This window comes from Mytilus californianus, unplaced genomic scaffold (genome assembly GCF_021869535.1).
Source record: "Mytilus californianus isolate M0D057914Y unplaced genomic scaffold, xbMytCali1.0.p SCAF_5, whole genome shotgun sequence".
NCBI lineage: Eukaryota > Metazoa > Mollusca > Bivalvia > Mytilida > Mytilidae > Mytilus > Mytilus californianus.
The window spans coordinates 7,842,479-7,864,297 of NW_026262701.1; the positions used below are offsets into that span (position 1 = coordinate 7,842,479).

The 21,819-nt window shown below is 33.4% G+C and overlaps 2 protein-coding genes across 12 annotated transcripts in view; both read right to left on the minus strand.

Annotated features, from left to right (window-relative positions):
* Positions 1–2,536: 2,536 nt before the first annotated feature.
* Positions 2,537–16,002, minus strand: LOC127701806 (dehydrogenase/reductase SDR family member 1-like). The gene is made up of 11 exons (XM_052205772.1): positions 15,946–16,002; positions 15,448–15,568; positions 10,872–10,974; positions 9,989–10,016; positions 9,535–9,678; positions 8,233–8,312; positions 7,329–7,461; positions 6,483–6,638; positions 4,591–4,675; positions 3,608–3,688; positions 2,537–2,991 (listed from the first exon to the last, which is right to left on the minus strand). Exons 2-11 carry the CDS (start codon positions 15,557–15,559, stop codon positions 2,855–2,857), a joined length of 1,059 nt encoding a protein of 352 aa, XP_052061732.1. The 5' UTR covers positions 15,560–15,568; positions 15,946–16,002; the 3' UTR covers positions 2,537–2,854.
* Positions 16,003–21,136: 5,134 nt separating this feature from the next.
* The window catches only part of LOC127701572 (dehydrogenase/reductase SDR family member 1-like), a 106,990-nt gene continuing 106,307 nt past the window's right edge, over positions 21,137–21,819 (minus strand). For all 11 annotated transcript variants that reach the window (XM_052205527.1, XM_052205534.1, XM_052205531.1 and 8 more), the window contains one exon: positions 21,137–21,649. In XM_052205527.1, coding sequence (XP_052061487.1) covers positions 21,513–21,649 — 137 coding nt within the window. In that variant the 3' untranslated portion in view covers positions 21,137–21,512. The remainder of the gene's footprint in view (positions 21,650–21,819) is intronic.

A 21,819-nucleotide genomic window follows, 5' to 3' on the forward strand; every position in this document is an offset into this window, starting at 1 on the left:
ATTTCAGTGACTACTTGAATCCAACAGAGTTATCAGGAAGAACGACTGAACTCGACACTACATAAGTTTTACGGTCACCATCACAAATTGGTTGAATTCTGCGATGTGTCTATGTCTCAATGCACTAGTGACCGGTGTCACGGTCTTACAGTACCAGAATCTATGACAAACGAGGAGACGATTTTAATTTAGAAATTATCTATTTCCCCACCTTAGTAGTAATATGCCAACTTCACCTGCATATGGGATATACATTTCCCAACTCATTTGGTATTCAAGAGCTTGCAGCTGCTACTCAGACTTTATAAAACGTCACCAGTGTCTGAGCAGAAAGTTGATGAACCAGGTTAATGTCAAAGAGCGTCTCGTCATTTTTCTTAAAAAGTTCATCGGGAGATACCAAGACCTTGCTGATAAATATTCCGTATGAACTTACAAATAATACATGATGGTCTTGAAGTATAGATTCTAGGTACTGACGTTGTTTATTACCTTAATTACGTGTTATGGTGTTCTTTTATTTGTCTTTGTAAATTATTAACCTTTACTGTTTAGTCCATTTTTGGTAATATCCTTTGATGTGACTCGGTACTTATACATCCCGCCATTGTGTTATTATGCTATGGTAATTTTTTGTATTCTTGTATTTCATTTTTGCTTATGTGCTTTGTCTATATCCCATTTTGTTTTTCTTTGTTGACATATTTGTTTGTTTTTATAGTGATTAAGATTATAACACAATGTTTACTGCTGTACCCCAATTTTTGACATTTTTTCCTATTATGTCTGTTTGTTTTGTTCACACATTGTTGTCAATATAATGGAATTACATGCGACTGTCATACAAGTGAGAGGTTGAGATAGCTATAAAACCAGGTTTAATCTACCATTTTCAACAAAAGGAAATGCCTGTACCAAGTCAGGAATATGACAGTTGTTTTCCATTCGTTTAATATGTTTGAGCTTTTGATTTTGCCATTTGATAAGGGACTTTCCGTTTTGAATTTTCCTTGGAGTTCGGTATTTTTGTTGTTTTACTTTTTACATTTTTCCTTAGTGTTGATTCGAATGTGATGCATGAGTAACTGGAGACGCTTACCCTATCGATACAACCGGTCTTGCTTCTTTTGGTGTTCTTTCGATTCTCTCAGTTTTTGTTTGTTACCATGATTTTTATCTTTTTAAATAATTCATAAGAATTAAACATCGGTAAACTACTGTTGCCTCAAATTTACCGAAGTACTGAGCGGATAGTTTGGCGACAAATTTGCGGAATAATTATCCTATTCGTACACGCCTTTCTTTATTCCTAACCCCCTAGACTCTGTTATAAACTTTAAATTTGGTCGTCCTAGCAGAGAAGCAACACGACATTAAGTCACAAGTAACCCCATCTAAGAGATACTGATGGTTCATACTTTCCAGTTGAGAATAATAATCAATACAACTTCGAATAGAACAAGAATGTGTCCATAGTACACGGATGCCCCACTCGCACTATCATTTTCTATGTTCAGTGGACCGTGAAATTGGGGTCAAAACTCGAATTTGGCATTAAGATTAGAAAGATCATATCATAGGGAACATGTGTACTAAGTTTCAAGTTGATTGGAATTCAACTTCATCAAAAACTACCTTAACCAAAAACTTTAACCTGAAGCGGGACAGACGCATTTTCTATGCTCAGTTGACCATGCAATTGGGGTTAAAACTCTAATTTGGCATTAAAATTAGAAAGATCATATCATAGGGAACATGTGTACTAAGTTTCAAGTTGATTGGACTTCAACTTCATCAAAAACTACCGTGACCAAAAACTTTAACCTGAAGCGGGACGGACGAACGAACAAACGAACGGACGGACGGACGGACGAACGAACGGACGGACGGACGAACGAACGGACGCACAGACCAGTAAGGATAATGCCCCTACTACTATCGTAGGTGGGGCATAAAAAATATTCTAATAAGGTATGATATTTTACGATGTTCAAAATTGAAGTGATAAAAGTCATTAAAAATTTCTCAAATCAGCGAAAGAAAGGTTGACCAGTGGCATCAGAATTTTAGCATTATGTATTTCAAAACATGATACTTCATGTAAAAGAAAAGAACCACATGGTTGAGTATAAAGCAAGGAAACAACACTGTTTTGTTGTTTTTTTTGTTTTTTTTTTATCTCCAAGACTTTTCTTTTGGCCATGGTTTTTAGATATAAAAATATGTGGTATGAGTGCCAATGAGACAACCCTCCATCCAAGTCACAATATGTAAAAGTAAACCATTATAGGTCAAAGTACGCCTTCAACACGGAGCCTTGGCTCACACCGAACAGCAAGCTATAAAGGGTCCCTAAAAATGACTAGTGTAAAACCATTCAAACAGGAAAACCAAGGGTCTAATCTATATAAAAAACGAGAAACGAGAAACTATTTTTCGGCGTTGTTTATGATTGATCCTTGGTATTCCTCCTTATTTTTCATATCTTTCAATTGAATGTCCTTGGCTTTACTCTATATAATGTTCAATGAATGTATTGAAATTATGTGTTTCATTTTATTTAAGTTCAATTAGTTGCTGCAAATGAATTATAATATAATTCTAGATTATTCAATTGATATATTATTATATAAGTCGCATATCTAATCATCGCATCGCAAATGTCGTCGACTTTTACACACATCGAATAATGTTAAAAGAGTTAATCGTCTTAATTGCGATGGAAACCCAACATAAACTTCTTTTTATCAGACTGAACATGTACTAATACTGTTGGAACATGAATGTACATAACAATACGCAACAAAAATCCTATTGCACATGATATAAGTATAACAAAATTGCACTATGACTACTAAAACTTATTTCCAGATAAAGCCAACATCCATTTTGGAAGGTAAATAAAATTTGGAATTATATTAGCCAGCCATCTTGTCTTTGGGTTCATTTGTATAAGTGTACTCAGTTGTCTGATATTCATCGGTTCTCTACCTAAAATCAGAAATTTAATACGCATAAATAAAATAAGCCATGCTACTTTACGAAAAACCATACATAAAAATCTAATACTTTTGGTCAAATACTAATTGCCCTCGTAATATTTATATTTTGACAAAAGCTCAATAGAATTTGTATTTCATGTTTCATTGTTTTATGCATTTCCAAATCAAAGTTATTTATGATAAATAAAGACTTCTTATCTTAAATTTATCAAAAGACACAATCAAATCAGGATATTATTTTTTTAAAAGCTATCATTTTGTGATAACATTCTAGATTCAGTTCTGTAATTATTTTTAGTCTCGTTAAGAACTTCAAGGTAAATATTCGCTGATTCGAATAAACTGCGGTGTTTTCCTTCGTAATTGCGGTTACACAAGATCTTGAATGAAACAAATCAGTAAAAGTTGTGATAAAGTACTAAATAACTAAAAAAGAGACGGAATCACTGAGACCAGAGGAATTCATAAAATAATATCTAGATTGCCGAAGTGTACAAGGAAATCGTAAGGCAAAACAACTACAGGGACAAAATAAAATGTGAAAGAGACAAGCATATTGTATTTTGAATACTGTTCTATATTTGGTATAATATTGTTGCAATTACCATCTATATCCTTAAATCCGTATTCATATCCAAGGTCTGCAGTCATTAAAACTTTACCGGATTTTTTCATTATGTTTATATCTGAAAAGGAATTTATACTTTGGTTAAATAAAGAACTAATGATTTGAAGAACGTTTAATTTTAAGTACCTGCAATAACATATTTCAATTAATTCGATAACCATGATTACATATTTCTGATGATCTACAAAATCAAAAACAAAAATTCCAAAATATTTAGAAAAATTAAACAAACACAGGTTATTATTTTAAGCCACAATTATCCGACTATGAAACATTAAATTATTGTAAATATTTGTATGAAAATACAATTGTTAATATTACAAGATACTTTACTTTAAACATATTTTCATTGTCGAAACAATAAAAATCACCATGGAAAGAACACAAGTTTTAAACGTGTGAGGTTTTTTCCTATATCAAATAATCATTACATTTCAAAGTATATAGCATAATACAATTAATATAGCAATGTATGATATTTTAAAGGAAAATAATTGACACAATATAAAACAACACGGTAGTGAAATGAGGGTGTTTACTGCCGGAGGAAGAAAAATTTTTGAAAAGGGTAGAGCTAAACAAATCGCTTAATCATATAATTTTGTACTGCTCTAAAAAGTATACCCTTTAGACAATCCAAAATAAATATTGCTTATGTTCAATTCGATACATTGGTTGTTGAAGGTTTGCCAGGATTTTTCGTATAAAGCATTGAACCACTCCATATTCAACATAAGTTGCTTATTTTCCCTTTGAAAGTGAAATGCAACGACAAAGATATGTACGCGATGAAGCAATGAAGGAGAAACAGTATTTGCTGAATGGTTTCACTCTACAGTTGCCATTGTTTCGAAAATTCGTGCTACCATCTTTTCCTAAAAATTGATTTTGGCATGTTCCTTTTTTGTGTAAAGTTTACTGTTGTATATTAAAATGGATTATAAAAAACACTCTACATACCCGAAGCTAAGGCTAAAACTGCTTTTCCTTCATACTCAGTACTCAGTGCTATGCTATAAATTGCAGAACAGTCAAGCTTGGGCTCCTAATTAATAAATATATAATACTAGTAATATAACTTTTATTTAAACATTGTTACTATAACTCTTATTACCATTGCCGTTGATAAGAACGCATGTGTGTGTGGGTGTGTTTATGAGTGATATCTAATGACACATGCAGTGTATTTAAAGATAAATCGGTACCTTAATATCTATAAATAAGGATTAGTTAATTGATTATTTGTGTTTAACGCCGATTTCAGCACTACTGGCTTTATCGTGGAGTCCAGTTTTTGTTGGTGGAGGAATTCGGAGTAACCCGAGAGAATCACCGACCTTTGGCAAGAAAATTAGCAATCCTAGTCATTTAAGATCGAAGTCGAACACACTTATAGATAAGGAAATGTGATTTGATTGCCAATGAGAAATCTATCCACCAGACTCCAAATGCCGTGGGTGTAAGCAAATATATATATATATATATATAAATTGCGGTTTTTATCCAACGCAATCATAGGTTTGAACGTTGTTTTCAATTTAGACTTGTTTATATTTTTTGATTGGGCTTGTATTATATTTGCCTTCGGGCTTATATGATCCGTTCATCCTATTTTGACTCTTCAAAATTCAAGAGTCAATCCCAAATTGAGGTAAATTATATGGCCTTCCAAATACCGTTTCGATTCCTAACATCACTGAAGAGACATTAATTGTCGAAATCCGGATATGGTGTACAAATTTTTTGCACCTCATGTTTGCGGTATACCATATTTTCCGCAAGTTTATTTTTTTTCTGTTTGGAAATGAATTAATAATAAGATCTATTTTGTTACATCTTGTGATCCGTTTATTTGGCAATCGCCAATGGCAGTCAGCAGGGTTTAAGAACATCAGTTGTTCGACCTGCTAGTCAAATGCGTATTGTTTAAATATACCTTTTCACTCATTTGGTCTTTTGGAAAATGTTGTTTGTGCTGTATTTAGACCCCTCTACCAAGAAATTTGTTTTGCATGCACACGTATAAAAATTGCGGTTTTTATCCAACGCAATCATAGGTTTGAACGTTGTTTTCAATTTAGACGTGTTTATATTTTTTCGTTTGGGCTTGTATTATATTTGCCTTCGGGTTTATATGATCCGTTCATCCTATTTTGACTCTTTCAAAATTCAAGAGTCTATCCTAAATTGAGGTAAATTATATGGCCTTCCAAATACCGTTTCGATTCCTAACATCACTGAAGAGACATTAATTGTCGAAATCCGGATATGGTGTACAAATTTTTGCACCTCATGTTTGCGGTATACCATCTTTTCCGCAAGTTTATTTTAAAAACCGCAATTTTTATACGTGTGCATGCAAAACAGATTTCTTGGTAGAGTGGTCTAAATACAGCACAAACAACATTTTCCAAAAGACCAAAAAGTGAAAAAGTATATTTTAACAAAACGCATTTGACTAGCAGGTCGAACAACGGATGTTCTTAAACCCTGCTGACTGCCATGGCGATTGCCAAATAAACGGATCACCAGATGTAAAAATGGATCTTAATTTTCTAATTAAATACAAAACAGAAAACAATAAACTTGCGGAAAAGATGGTATACCGCAAACATGAGGTGCCAAAATTTGTACATATATATATATAATTTCCTTTCCAGTCATTCTATCAGCATGTTTCGTTGATAAAAATAGTGCTTCAGCTAACAGCCTGCCTTATCTAATAATCACCCCCAAAAAGCAAATGAAGATTTATATAGCCTTTTTCCATGTCCACATATTAACAATTTTAGAAAAATTGGTGTTAATCAACCCCCGAATAAAACCGAGCGACACTGTAACACTATACCTACATTTTCAGCTCGTCCCGCATTAAAAAATCCATCAGCTGTTTGCGTTTTAACCATATGTGTAAAGAATTCAGTCCTTACCGCACCAGGCCATAAACTAACAAAGGCAACATTACTAGCTCTCAATTCAACAGCACAATCTGCTGCCATTCTGTCCAACTAAACAAGAAATGATGCACATTCTGCCACTTTAACAATACAATTTCTGATCATGATATTAATGCTAACATGTCGTGGTTAACTTTTAAGAAAATATGACTTTTAATGGAAAAGAAATTTGGTTGGAGTTTATCTAGCTTTCTATTTATCGAAATCCAGTTTCTACAACATGTGGTAAATGTAAAACACAACATACAAACACGTATAGTGATCGCTAGCTATAGATGCATTTTGGTTATTTTTGTATTCTTTAATTTTTCATCGTTTTTTTTTTCTATTCTTTATTCATTTCCGCCACTATTCTCTCTCTATATATATGTATATTTAGGCACTTCACAATTCTCTTTTCTTTATTTTTAACATATTTTCCTCTATTCTTTATTTTATTAAATTTTCTCTATTCTTTAACTCTTAGTCCATTATTCTATTTATATATGTCAACCCCATCCAGACCCTCATTTGTAATTTGTCAGTAAAGTTCTAGTCAAATTTTTCATTGTAACGTAGACGAAAATTTGACGGGATAAAAATTGACATTAAGATATCCATAGCTTTTAGTTGAATGACGTGCAATAAAATATATTTGTGAAATGTTGAAATGTAAGACAGATTGACGCCAAATAAAATCATGATGGTAAAATGAGTTCATTGTCCCATGGATAAAGTTAGAGAGAAAAAAAATGTACTCACAGCCTCTTTACCTACTCCATATGGGACACTAAACGTGTACTGAAGTCCTCCCATGGACGATATATTAACAATCAGACCCTTCTTTCTTGCTGTCATTAGTTTTGCTGCATGCACGGAACATATGTAGTGATTCCTAAACAAAAACACAATCCATTGTAAACTATCACATGACTTATGATTATATAGGGCCTCGGTGGCCGAGAGGTCTAAGTAGCTCTTCTACCGTCCGTGTTCACTAGCCTACCAACACTGAAATTGTGAGTTTGAAACCCGCTCGTGGCAAGTGCGTCCATCTCCGACCTAAATTGGCTATGTTTGTCAGTTTTTGTTTTCCTGTCGAAGATCGGTTGTTTTCTCAGGGTAAAACTGCTTCCTCCACCAAAAAAACCCGCCAGGATATAGACAAGAATAGTGAAAGTGGCGTTTAAAATCAACAATCAATCAATCAATCAATCAATCAATCAATCAATCATAAATAGATAATTACTTATGTATATTAAAAAAGTATGGAATTTGTATCGAGGATGTAGTTGTCTCATAAGCAATAAAATAACACATCATTAATTACATACGCACACTATATATCAATGAAAGAAACGCAAAATATGTTCTACAACTGTTCAAAACATTGTCTGTTTTAACTACAACTGAAAAATATTTTTGCTTTCAATTTATTCAAAACATCTTGAATATATCGAATCCATGGAAACAAAACTGTTTAAGCTTAATTTTAATTTATCACAAGGCAAATTATAATATTATACATTGTCACAGATAATTAAAAGTTAACAATATAGCTGTACAGTTGTTTGATTTTTCGAAAGACCATGTAAATATGTAATAAGTAAAACTTTTTAATAAGAATGAATATATGGCAGCGCGTATAAACCATTGGTGAACTCACCTGAGTCCAACGTTATTAACAGCATCCCACATTGTAATAGGTTGCTCCCAAAATGGTTGTCCCATGTTTTCTTTCAAACCCTGTAGTATAGATATTATATCGAGTTGATACTCAATCAATCATTTCACACAAAAAAATCTAATTGACCAACAAAAAGACATAAGACGCGTCCGTAGTTGATGTTGGATTTTACGTTTAAGAAACAACAGACTAACGACACAAACAATCAAAAGATATCTAGAGGACAAACTATGATATTTTACAAGTGTCCATATGATTTGTCCGGCTCTAAATCGAAAGGAGCCAGTCTATAACAGTATCAAGATATAACAGAGACATCAAAGATCCAAAATCCCTAACAATCAGTAATAAATAACATCAAAGAAGAAAACAGCTTTAAAAAGTATAACAAACTAGGTGGTTCCCTCTCTTGCAACATACGGGTATCTGATTAGTCATTCTTTATGTTTGAGCCAAATAGATAAAGGACCGGGAACCAGTCTTTATAACAAACGCTCACTGTTAAGTCGTCTGATGTTTAATTATTCGATGTTTTCGCTGAACAAGTTTCTCGTTTGGGATTCATAATGAATTAATGACTTCATTTTAAAAATCAAGTATGTTGAGAGTAAGATGAAGAAACGAATATTGATACAAGAACCTTCTCAGTATAGTTTTCTCATAAATTAATCAATATACTAGTAGTATTCTATAGGACACAAAAAACTAAGAAGCTCTCATTTTCCATTTCTGTATATTTTTATTAAATAAATAAAAACATGCAACTGAATAATGTCTTCATGAAATAAGAACAATGTTGCTCGGAGTTGGTCTACTATATTGATAATACAAAGGGGCAGAGCCATATAGTACAATTGTATTATATATCTCTGGAAGAGGTGACAAGAAATACATGGAAAATTCTGGAAACCACCACTTTTCAATATTAAAACAACGCATTTTTCATTGGATTCGTAAGTATAAAATCAACTACTAGTAAATTGGCAGAGAAAATAATACGTTTTTTGATTTAGAAATAATTTTGGACCATCAATTACTAAAGCAGAAGATTTAACGACGGCAGAAGAGTAGGATTGTAATGCAAGGATACAGCCTTATAGGATAGCAAATATGAATGTCGGTTTACATTCATTGAGCTTGTATTATAATGCACACAATTTTCATCAAATCCCCTAATACATTGACATTCGTGTGTGTCATGAGAATATATTGTTAGTGCGTAAGTGGTAAACAACACTTTGAAAGCAACAAAGCAACATTAAAAAACTTAAATGAATATACCTGAGCGGTATTAAATGCATTGTTTACCAGCACATCTAGCCTACCATCTTGTTCTTTTGAAATACGATTAAACAATGCTTGGATGTCACCGTCCTTTGCATGATCACACTGTACTGGAATACATGATCCTCCTCTTTTCTCAATCTATAATTTCACAAAATGACAAATTAATAGTGTCTGAATACTTATGAATTCCATAGGGCGCCAGTTTTCTGCGAAAGAACTGATATCATACTTTACTTGCATATTTGAGTGACCATGTATGAAGTAAATAGTTCAATGAATCATGGACAGTACTTTCACTGGTGGAAAAATATGACATGCTTTTAGATACACGATAAAACAAACACTTCATTTGAACTTGGGTGGATAGTTGTTTCATTGGCAATCATACCACATCTCCTTAATTTTATAGAGTTCAGACTTTACGAAAAACACTGATTTCGTATGGTACAATAATATTCAATAACATATTTTTCAAGCTAAATAACAGACAAGATCTATGTAAACTTCATGATCTTTTGAATAAGTGTATTCTGAAAGGTTTGCAATTCAAAACTGTTAAAAAGATCTTTGAATATTGTCTTCATCGCTACTAACATTGATTTTGTTTTTTAATGAAATAAAACTTAACTTTATATTATTGATTCATAGTTATGAACACTTTTGGTCATATAATCTGTCGATACTTGCACAAGGCTTTGCTTTTCTCGGACTATATTTGACGTCTTAACACTAAATCGATTGGATGTGTACTGATTAAAATTTTAGTTTAAGAAGACATGGTTTGTCTATTAGCTGGAATTGGCTTTGAACTATCTTTCATTAACCCCGTGTTTAAGTGTTTAAGTCTTTATGTGTGCTAAGTGTCGATCTGATGAGTCATTTCTTTTTCAACTTATTTTGTTATTTTGTTGTTTTGTTACAGTACTGTCCAGGTAAGGGGGATAGTTGAGTACTGACAAATACAAGTATATCTAATTCTGCCAATATTTTTAATGTGCCTATCCCAAGTCAAGCGCCTGTGTTTCAGTGGTTGATCCGGTTGCTGTCTGCCATATTTGTTTTTCGTTCTTTGTTATAACGTGAATCAAGCAGTAAGTTTCCCTTTTGATTTGTTTCACATTTTGGTAAGACGGTGACTTTTAAAGCATACTATATATTATGTGTTTTGTTCTTTGCTGAAGGATGTATGATGATCTATAGTTATTTACTATTCTCGTCCTTAGGTCTCCGGTGGATAGTTGTCTCATTGGCAATTATTCTAAATTTGCTCATCTTCTTTTAAATGTTTTTTTTGTCGAAATACAGAAAACATCAATACATTTAGTGATCACAATAAGCTAGTTGCTCCATTTTGAAATATATTACTTAACTCATTCGCAGTGTCTGTCAAGGAACCTCCTATAGGATCAGCTTTATTTGTAGTCAGAGTCCTGCCTATAATATAATTAGAAGAAATATTAGTGTCCTGCCTATAATATAATTAGAAGAAATATTATATGATATTTTTGGTCATAACAACTTTTTACTCAACAATGTGAAGAAAATATATTACTTGTAATTGTTTTGTAGAAAATGCAATTGGAACAAAATCAGTGACCATATGATTAGTATGCATCATTAAAACGACTGTTTATCAGCCAACGACGATTTTTAAGAAAAAGTGTGCAGACTATTTTATAGAGGAATGAGGCTTTAATGATAACTTTAAGAATGTTTTGCACGAATTATATGCATTTTATTCAAATGATCACTTATTTTCATAAAACATATTCAACAAAATTTATGTTTAACTGAGTGAATTATTTTATCCAACATGACCTAGTTGTATACAAAATCTCTCTAAAAAAATCTGTAATGCTCTTTACTCTTCATTGGTCTTTCAGTCAAATGCACACTAAATGACAACAGACTTTGTAAAACACCAACACTTCACAATGTAATACGGTCTGTGGTTGATTGATTGATGGAGGTTTAACATAACGTCAGCACACAAAGGTTATGTCACGGCAAGAACAAATTTGTAAATCAAAACAACACTATCTTATATAGACAAAAACTAAAGTCGTTGTTTCCACAATTATAGTACTATTTAAATATACAAGAAATCACCAGTACACAGTTTTGATAGATACTAGTAAAACACATACTTAAATACATCACATAAAGCAGAGGGTCTAGATGGTTGGTTCCTTAATTTTATTTAACAAAAAAAAATGCATTTTTCTTTATTTAAAACTAGAGGCTCTAAAGAGCCTGTGTCGCTCACCTTGGTCTATGTGAATATTAAACAAAGGACGCAGATGGATTCATGACAAAATTGTGTTTTGGTGATGGTGATGTGTTTGTACATCTTAATTTACTGAACATTTTTCCTGCTTACAATTATCTCTATCTATAATTAACTTGGCCCAGTAGTTTCAGAGGAGAAGATTTTTGTAAAAGATTACTAAGATTTACGAAAAAATGGTTAAAATTGACTATAAAGGGCAATAACTCCTAAAGGGGTCAACTGACAATTTCGGTCATGTTGACTTATTTGTTGATCTTACTTTGCCGACATTTATCGTTTTTTACAGTTTATCTCTATCTATAATAATATTCAAGATAATAACCAAAAACAGCAAAATTACCTTAAAATTACCAATTCAGGGGCAGCAACCCAACAACGGGTTGTCCGATTCATCTGAAAATTTCAGGGCAGATAGATCTTGACCTGATAAACAATTTTACTTCATGTCAGATTTGCTTTAAATGCTTTGGTTTTTGAGTTAAAAGCCAAAAACTGAATTTTACCCCTATGTTCTATTTTTAGCCGTGGCGGCCATCTTGGTTGGTTGACCAGGTCACGCCACACATTTTTAAAACTAAATAACCAAATGATGATTGTGGCCAAGTTTGGTTTAATTTGGCCCAGTTGTTTCAGAGGAGAAGATTTTTGTAAAAGATTACTAAGATTTACGAAAAATGGTTAAAAATTGACTATAAAGGGCAATTACTCCTAAAGGGGTCAACTGACCATTTCGGTTATATTGACTTATTTGTAAATCTTACTTTGCTGAACATTATTGCTGTTTACAGTTTATCTCTATCTATAATAATATTCAAGATAATAACCAAAAACAGCAAAATTTCCTTAAAATTACCAATTCAGGGGCAGCAACCCAATAACGGGTTGTCCGATTCATCTGAAAATTTCAGGGCAGATAGATCTTGACCTGATGAACAATTTTACCCCATGTCAGATTTGCTTTAAATGCTTTGGTTTTTGAGTTAAAAGCCAAAAACTGAATTTTACCCCTATGTTCTATTTTTAGCCGTGGCGGCCATCTTGGTTGGTTGACCAGGTCACGCCACACATTTTTAAAACTAGATAACCAAATGATGATTGTTGCCAAGTTTGGTTTAATTTGGCCACGTAGTTTCAGAGGAGAAGATTTTTGTAAAAGATTACTAAGATTTACGAAAAATTGTTAAAAATTGACTATAAAGGGCAATAACTCCTAAAGGGGTCAACTGACCATTTCAGTCATGTTGACTTATTTGTTAATCTTACTTTGCTGAACATTATTGCTGTTTACAGTTTATCTCTATCTATAATAATATTCAAGATAATAACCAAAAACAGCAAAATTTCCTTAAAATTACCAATTCAGGGGCAGCAACCCAACAACAGGTTGTTCGATTCATCTGAAAATTTTAGGGCAGATAGATCTTGACCCGATAAACAATTTTACTTCATGTCAGATTTGCTCTAAATGCTTTGGTTTTTGAGTTATAAGCCAAAAACTGCATTTTACCCCTATGTTTTATTTTTAGCTGTGGCGGCCATCTTGGTTGGTTGGCCGGGTCACGCCACACATTTTTTAAACTAGATACCCCAATGATGATTGTGGCCAAGTTTGGTTTAATTTGGCCCAGTTGTTTCAGAGGAGAAGATTTTTGTAAAAGATTACTAAGATTTACGAAAAATGGTTAAAAATTGACTATAAAGGGCAATTTCTCCTAAAGGGGTCAACTGACCATTTCGGTTATATTGACTTATTTGTAAATCTTACTTTGCTGAACATTATTGCTGTTTACAGTTTATCTCTATCTATAATAATATTCAAGATAATAACCAAAAACAGCAAAATTTCCTTAAAATTACCAATTCAGGGGCAGCAACCCAATAACGGGTTGTCCGATTCATCTGAAAATTTCAGGGCAGATAGATCTTGACCTGATGAACAATTTTACCCCATGTCAGATTTGCTCTTAATGCTTTGGTTTTTGAGTTATAAGCTAAAAACTGCATTTTACCCCTATGTTCTATTTTTAGCCGTGGCGGCCATCTTGGTTGGTTGACAGGGTCACGCCACACATTTTTAAAACTAGATACCCCAATGATGATTGTGGCCAAGTTTGGTTAAATTTGGCCCAGTAGTTTCAGAGGAGAAGATTTTTGTAAAAGTTTACGGACGACGGACGACGGACGACGGACGACGGACGCAGGACGACGGACGCAAAGTGATGAGAAAAGCTCACTTACTATCATTTTTTTCTGTAATTAGATGATTTCTCTAATCTTTACATAGTTCATTTCTTTAATCAATATTGTATTACCTAATTCTTTTATGTTTTACATCTATTCTTTATACTTTTGCAACCCGTTATTCTCTTTTCTTACATTATTTGCTCATTTTTCTCAAATCATTATTTTTTCTGGCCATTTTTCTATATTCTGTCAACCCCATCAAGGCACTCATAGCAGAACGGTCTATCGTAAGGTATGTTACCGCCATACATGTAAAACATCTTATTTATAAAGATTTTATCGACAATACTTATTAATCTAAACGTTGTCCGATTTTATCTAGCAGTATGAATACAAGGTATGTAAACAATACCTGCTTATCACAGGAATACAACTGAACAATGACAATACACTCGTCATTTACAAGGTAGTCTAATTCAGCCCAAGTTCAGTTGCAAATCGACCTTTCCATTATTGGAAGAATCTATGTAATCTCCTGCTGGTAGATATAAGGCTTTTATCAGAACATTGTACTTACCTGTTATGTAGACTGTTGCACTAGCTTGTCCTAGTTGTAATGCTATTCCTTTACCGACCCCCCTTGTTGCTCCTGTCACAATACATTGTACTTACCTGTTATGTAGACTGTTGCACCAGCTTGTCCTAGCTGTAACGCTATACCTTTACCGATTCCCCTTGTTGCTCCTGTCACAATACATTGTACTCACCAGTTATGTAGACTGTTGCACTAGCTTGTCATAGCTGTCATGCTACACCTTTAGCGATGACCCTTGTTGCTCCTGTAACAATACATTGTACTCACCAGTTATGTAGACTGTTGCACCAGCTTGTCCTAGCTGTAATGCTATACCTTTATCGATACCTCTTGTCGCTCCTGTCACAATACATTGTACTTACCTGTTATGTAGACTGTTGCACCAGCTTGTCCTAGCTGTAACGCTCTACCTTTACCGATTCCCCTTGTTGCTCCTGTCACAATACATTGTACTCACCATTTATGTAGACTGTTGCACCAGTTTGTCCTAGCTGTAATGCTATACCTTTACCGATCGCTCTTGTTGCTCCTGTCACAATACATCGTACTCACCAGTTATGTAGACTGTTGCACCAGCTTGTCCTAGCTGTAACGCTTATACCTTTACCGATTCCTCGTGTTGCTCCTGTAACAATACATTGTACTCACCAGTTAAGTAGACTGTTGCACCAGCTTGTCCTAGCTGTAATGCTATACCTTTACCGATCCCCCTTGTTGCTCCTGTCACAATACATTGTACTCACCAGTTATGTAGACTGTTGCACCAGCTTGTCCTAGCTGTAATGCGACACCTTTAGCGATCCCCCTTTTTGCTCGTGTAACAATACATTCTACTCACCAGTTATGTAGACTGTTGCACCAGCTTGTCCTAGCTGTAACGCTATACCTTTACCAATTCCTCGTGTTGCTCCTGTCACCAAACACACTTTTCCAGACATAGGCTTTGACATTTTCTTTAACTGGAAACGGAATAGAAAAGGTTGAAAATAATTTGTTTGCTATGTTTTGTTTGTATTTTATTTTGAGGATATTTTAAGACATAAACTTTGTTAAAATAGGAATTGATAGGAACAGTTATAAAGTGTATTGTGAGCAGTTTTTAGTGTGACGTCCATTTTCGCTGAACTAGTATAAATTATTGTTTAGGGGCCAGTTGAAGCCCGCCTCCGGGTGCGGAATTTTCTCGCTGTGTTGCAGACCTATTGGTGGCCTTGGGCTGTTTTCTGCTCTTTGGTCGGGTTGTTGTTTCTTTGACGCATTCCCCGTTTCCATTCTCAATTATAAAATGAAATGGTATATACAAATTGTTGGTGAACCCCGTTAAAGTGACATATACCTGAGGTCTAAAAGAAATTCATTTTTAACTGTTGTGTATATTCGCAACACGATATTATAAGTGTATTATTTACTTACCACAATGGGAGATAACAGATATAATCAAATCAGTTAGTCCTATCGTTAATGTTCTAAAAATAGACTCCAACAAATACTACACGAGTATCCTATCTAGATTTCACCAACCGCTACAGTTAAATTCAACACGTTCGAGGGTGTTCATAACTTATCACTTTAACTATACAAATGTTATAACTATCTGATAACCTTATATATCAGAGTTTTCTCTTGAAATTAATTACAAATAGTGGTAAGACATTTACAATGTTTTATTAAAAAAGAAATAGCAATATCTTTGGTGGAAAATAAAACAACTGTTCAATTCTAACAATGTTGCCGCTTTCAATAACAGCATTGACATTATTTGGGCGATGGGGGTTTGTACCATCATTCACCTTTTAAAAATCAGCAGATCCGTAAGAGACAAATCAGAAAATAGCAAGACAAACTAGGATCATTGACAAAAACAAGGATATTGAAATCAGTAACTCGATTAGACAAACACGGATTATTGAAATCAGTAACTCGATTAGACATAGTAGGATTATTGTCATCAGTAAATCTAGTTTGGCATTAAACGGTTATAAAAGACAGCACTGTCATAATTCAAATGACCATTTTACTAAAGAAAAGGGTGTTACTTGCAGAGCGCACGACATGAGTCAACTCTTACTGGTTTAGTTTCGCTTCTTAGTCCATATATAGTTTGTCATTCAAATTATGAATGTCTTATCCGTTGCGTATACACAATAAAAAGTTGTTTTTGAGTCATCTAGCCGTAACAGTTTTCTGTTCTTTCTTTCAGGGGCATCGGTGGACGAATGGTAAAAGTAGTCCATCTACTGTATCACTATCCTGTCAACACTGAGGCTATGAGTTCGAATCCCGCACGTTACAGGTGCGCCCGACTCCAAAAACTAAACACTCTTACGTTCATCTATCTATATACAGGATATTATTTATTTACAAGATACTTCTTAACTTCAATATATTGAAGAGTATAAGAAAGCACATGCTAAGGAAACTAAAATTTGCTCATGGCAAGTAAATATGCAATGACAAGTTGCCTTCAATGATGTCACCATCGTCAGTAAAACTTACTTTCGAAGGCATGACTCCAACGTTACAAAGGATTGGGTCAACAACATTCCTGTAAGCAACCCTTTTTCACAGAGAGCATGAAAGGAAACGCAGCCCCAGTGATATTGGAATAACGTATTAACTGCGAAAAATAAACTAGCTTACTTATGCGACATGGGTTTTGCTCATTGTCGAAGGTCGTTCGGTGACATATAGTTGTTTACTAATTTGTCATTTGCTTTCTAGTGGAGAGTTGTCTCATTGGCAATACTACCACATCTTCTTATTTTTATTTATAAGCATGCGCTGCTGGAAATTTGCAACAAATAAAATGAAAGTTCACATTGGGAAAAGTGACATCATCTCATTCGTCGTAAAGATTATTTCTCAACCGACACTCATTGTCATTTTCTATACTAGTATGAAAGTTTCAGATATGAAACAGATTTAAATGTATTTGTGGTAAAATTTATTTGCCATTTTAGTTCAATGGGATAGATGCGCGATCAGCATATCTACCAGACTTCGAATTTTTCAGTGACAATGCATCATCTGTGTAGCGAAACATACAGTTATAAAGATAATGCTAGATTATTTTTGTTTTTCATTAGAAACTCCTGTTCAAAGCTTAAGGCTGTCACGTTAAAAAAACACAGGAGCAAGTTGACAAGAACATAGGAATGCCGATTGTATGTTGAATAACAAGTCCTTTTAACAAAACTCATATGTTGTCAATAACATTGATGATGTCAGCTTAAGACAACATTTTTATTTGAATCAATGTGGGTTTTTTTCAAAGTAAATATTTGTATCTGCTTTGTCCATTTGTCTTAGGCTTAAACCAGGTCGAAACTATACAGCATTGCAATACAAGTAAGTAAACGTACGCAAATGTCTAAAGTTGTTTAAAACATGGCTTTTGACGATCTTCCATGAACGAAGCAAAATTATATTTTGACACTTTAAAACATTACGAGATGAAATGATAATTGCAATAAAAGTTATATCTAATAATGAAACTAGTATCTTTTATGAATTTTTCTGCCAAATAAGTTTACATTTCCGATTCACAATAAAATAGGGGTGTTTACTAGTATCTGAATGTATATTGTTTGTTGTAAATTTAATCCGATTGCATATCCCCTGTCCATGCTACACTAACGACAATCTGACACTCTCCTGCTTCGCCTTATGTTATAATGTGTGCAAAACAGGAAACACTTTCCGATACACAATAAAATAGGGGTGTCTACTAATATCTGAATGTACATTGTTTGTGGTAAATTTAATCCGATTGCATATCCCCTGTCCATGCTACGCTAACGACAATCTGACACTGTCCTGCTTCGCCTTATGTTATAATGTATGCATAACAGGAAACACTTACCATCAGGCCGGTCTCGCTCCATTTAAAGTTCATGCGATTCCCTCACTTTTCGTTTGTTACTTTGATTTGTGTCCCCTTAAATTGATTTATGAGATTTTAAAGTTGGTTAACTACGTACTCTCGTCTACACTGAAGACTTTTCCCGATTACTCGAGATTTGTCGTATTGATAAACATCTGCAAAATTTTAGGACAAAACGTCGTTGGTTGTGGTAAGTCTTTTTTCTCTTTTCTAAAGGGAACAGAGAGAAGAACTGAGCGTTGTAAGAATGTAAGTGAACCGTAGACACGGGATCCGTATTATAATTTCAATTGTGATAAAATTGTACAGCAAATTCAGTTTTCCAAGTTTCTTTTTTTAAGATATTATGTTTGAAGATGATGATTGAATTTTTAGAACTTGAAATCTTACATCTTAAAAAAAAAAAGAACATCCAAATTTCGGAAATAAATTTTGTTGTTAATCCAAACAGTGAACATAAAGGCTTAGTTTTGATCTATCAGTCCCGTTGATTTAAGATATTCCCGGAAAATAAGAACAGACGATGCATGACATTGGAAGGAAATAGCTAAAACTGTCACTTTTGGTTCCTTCTGCGCCATTGTTTTTTTAGTCATTTGTAAATTAGAATTTCAAGCAGCCATAGGGCAAAGGGAAACACGATGTTGATTGATTGGCGATTGTTTTACGCCGCATCAGCACAAAAAGGCTATATCGCGGCGAAAACTCGATGCATGTTGAGAATGCGTGACTACTGCTATAGAACACAAGCATTTTGTACAATCATAAAGTATTCACATATTATGACTTCTGTGACTACAAATATACAAATTATCTCTGGATTAATGTCATTATTCTTTTCGAACCATATTTCTTCGAGGAACATTTGGAAATGTTAAAGTCTAATTTAAGAATCCCTGTATTTCTATTTTATAATTGTAATTTGTGCAATTTTTGAAAATAAAATATTGTTTAAACTAAGAATTCAGGTAAATGTTCATATCAATGACGCTTATGTCAAAAGAGTAAAATACTGTAAATGTTCCTTATGATTAAATAACATAAAACTTAATACATTTCGTTCGTCGAAAGCGCTTTTATAGATTTACCTTTATCAGGAACGATCAAACCCAAACATTTATAAACCAGGGATAAACATACTTAAGGGCATACGATACAGTTTTGATCCCATAATGAAAATTTGATGAAAATTTGCAAATCGGCTATTTTTTACCTGATTAAATCAAATATGTAATAAAAAATATACCTTCATGTGCTACTTTTTGAGTAAAATGAGTTCGAAATTTCAGATATTTCCTCAAAATTCGGATTTGTGGACGTATTTTTCCTTCCGACAGAAATGCATAACTTTTTTGTTTTAAAAGATAAACACAAGCTGTTTTTTGTTAAATTATTTGTAATTTCTGTTTTATATAAGTATCCTATAAATTTATGAAATCTTTTGTTTAGAAATAACTCAAATTTATCAAATGTTCATGAATGTAGAAAAAAACGTCATTTTTTGCTGTATATTTATCAAATTACAAAAAATTGCATTATTGACTTTTCATGAAAGTTGATACAATTAATCTTCATACGTAATCAAACCGAATGTCATTTTAAAAAGGAGGGGTCCATGAACTCGTTTTCAAGTTAAATCAGTTTGAATGATAAAAATCAGTCGAAAAATACATCTTTTCCCAATACGTCACAGTTTGACGTCGCCAAAATAACATATTACGTTAGCAACATCATTACCTCCCCTGTAACTGTATCGTATGCCCTTAAATACGCCAGGAGCTAAATGACCGAAAAAGAATAGCCACTTTTCCTGAAGGAGTTCGGTCCCATAGTTTCTGAGGTTGCTACTTACAAGGAAGTTTTTTAACCAAGTGTTCCGAATATTTAGCGTACGCCATCACGAGTTTTTTTTAACAGATTTGGGATATCTGTTTTACAGATAACGACTGATATTTTTCAATTGTTGTTACAACGACCCCGTCTTCTTTTCTTCGAATGTAACATCCCCGAATTAGACGTATCCCAAATGATGTACTTGCATGAAAAACACGACGGGTGCAACATGTGGAGCAAGTTCTGCTTACAATTCCGGAGAACCTTGGACCACTCTCGTTTTTTTGTGTGGTTCGTTTTGATCAGTCTTTAGTTTTATTTGCTGTATTTTGTAGACTGTTGTTTGTCTATTGGTCGTTTTTTTTTTGTTTTTTGTCATGGCATTGCCAGTTTGTTTTCGACTGGTGAGTTTGAATATCCCTTTTGTATTTCTACCTCTCTTTCATTATTGGAGAATGTCATAAAAGTATATTATAAATTATGTCAGAACCAAAACACTGACTACTGAGCTGATGAAACCCTTTGGTACTAGCAATTCACCAGCAGCAGTACCAACCCATTGCTAGTAAATGAAATTAACACTGACTACTGAGCTGATGATACCCTTTGGTACTAGCAATTCACCAGCAACAGTACCAACCTATTGCTAGTAAATGAAATTAACCCTAAATAAATTAAGCACGATTTCTTATTCTACTGTCAGAGTATGACTTTAGTATTTTGGGACCAAATAGGAATTGATTGAACCTTCTCTTTTGAAGGAAACATTAATTCCTTAAATCAACTTAATCAGAATGAGTAACAGTTCATGCAACTGGTAAATGAATTTATTGTGATTAAAACTGTTTGATATATACATTATTTTGCTGAAATTTCTATAAAATGACCAATCAAACAAACCATGCACATTCTTTACTATCCTTATCATTTTAACGTACAATACAAATTTGTTAATAAACACTTATCCAAGGTACTTTTATTCTAATCAAGAATCCATATGTAGGTAGAAAGTCTTCCTTGACTGTGCACCCGGAGGTGGCACTATACATAATAAATGCAATAAATCAGAGTTTACTTATAGGAGACAGATTTGTAAAAGCAAATTTGCTTGTTTCTGAATCCTAAATATTTATTTCAATTGTATCATATCGTCATGTGATGATTTATCTAAATAAATATTGTTTAAACTAAAGTTTATTTCCAGCTAAAGCCAACATCCATTTTGGAATGTATACAAAATTTGGAACAAAGTTAGCAATCCAATTTGTCTTTGGGTTCATTTTGAGGAGTTCATTCACTTGTCTTATATTAGATGGATCTTTTCCTAAAAAATGTATGAAATATAAAATAAATAATATAGCTATTGTGTATGTATAAATAAACATTAAAAATGCATTCATAATTTGTTGAATGTAAGAGTAAGATATAAATCGTTGTTTCCCGTTATGAATATTTTGCTAACTTCAAATTATAGAACTCAAAAATATAGATGGT

What these genes read in the sequence shown, in the direction of transcription:
- LOC127701806 (XM_052205772.1), bottom strand. Translation starts at nt 15,559, where the DNA reads ATGTCAAAGCCTATGTCTGGAAAAGTGTGTTTGGTGACAGGAGCAACA. An exon ending in ATGCATTTAATACCGCTCAG is followed by an intron (nt 8,313 to 9,534) that starts GTATATTCATTT and finishes TCTATACTACAG; the next exon opens with GGTTTGAAAGAAAACATGGG. An exon ending in AGTTTTAGCCTTAGCTTCGG is followed by an intron (nt 3,689 to 4,590) that starts GTATGTAGAGTG and finishes ATTCCTTTTCAG; the next exon opens with ATATAAACATAATGAAAAAA.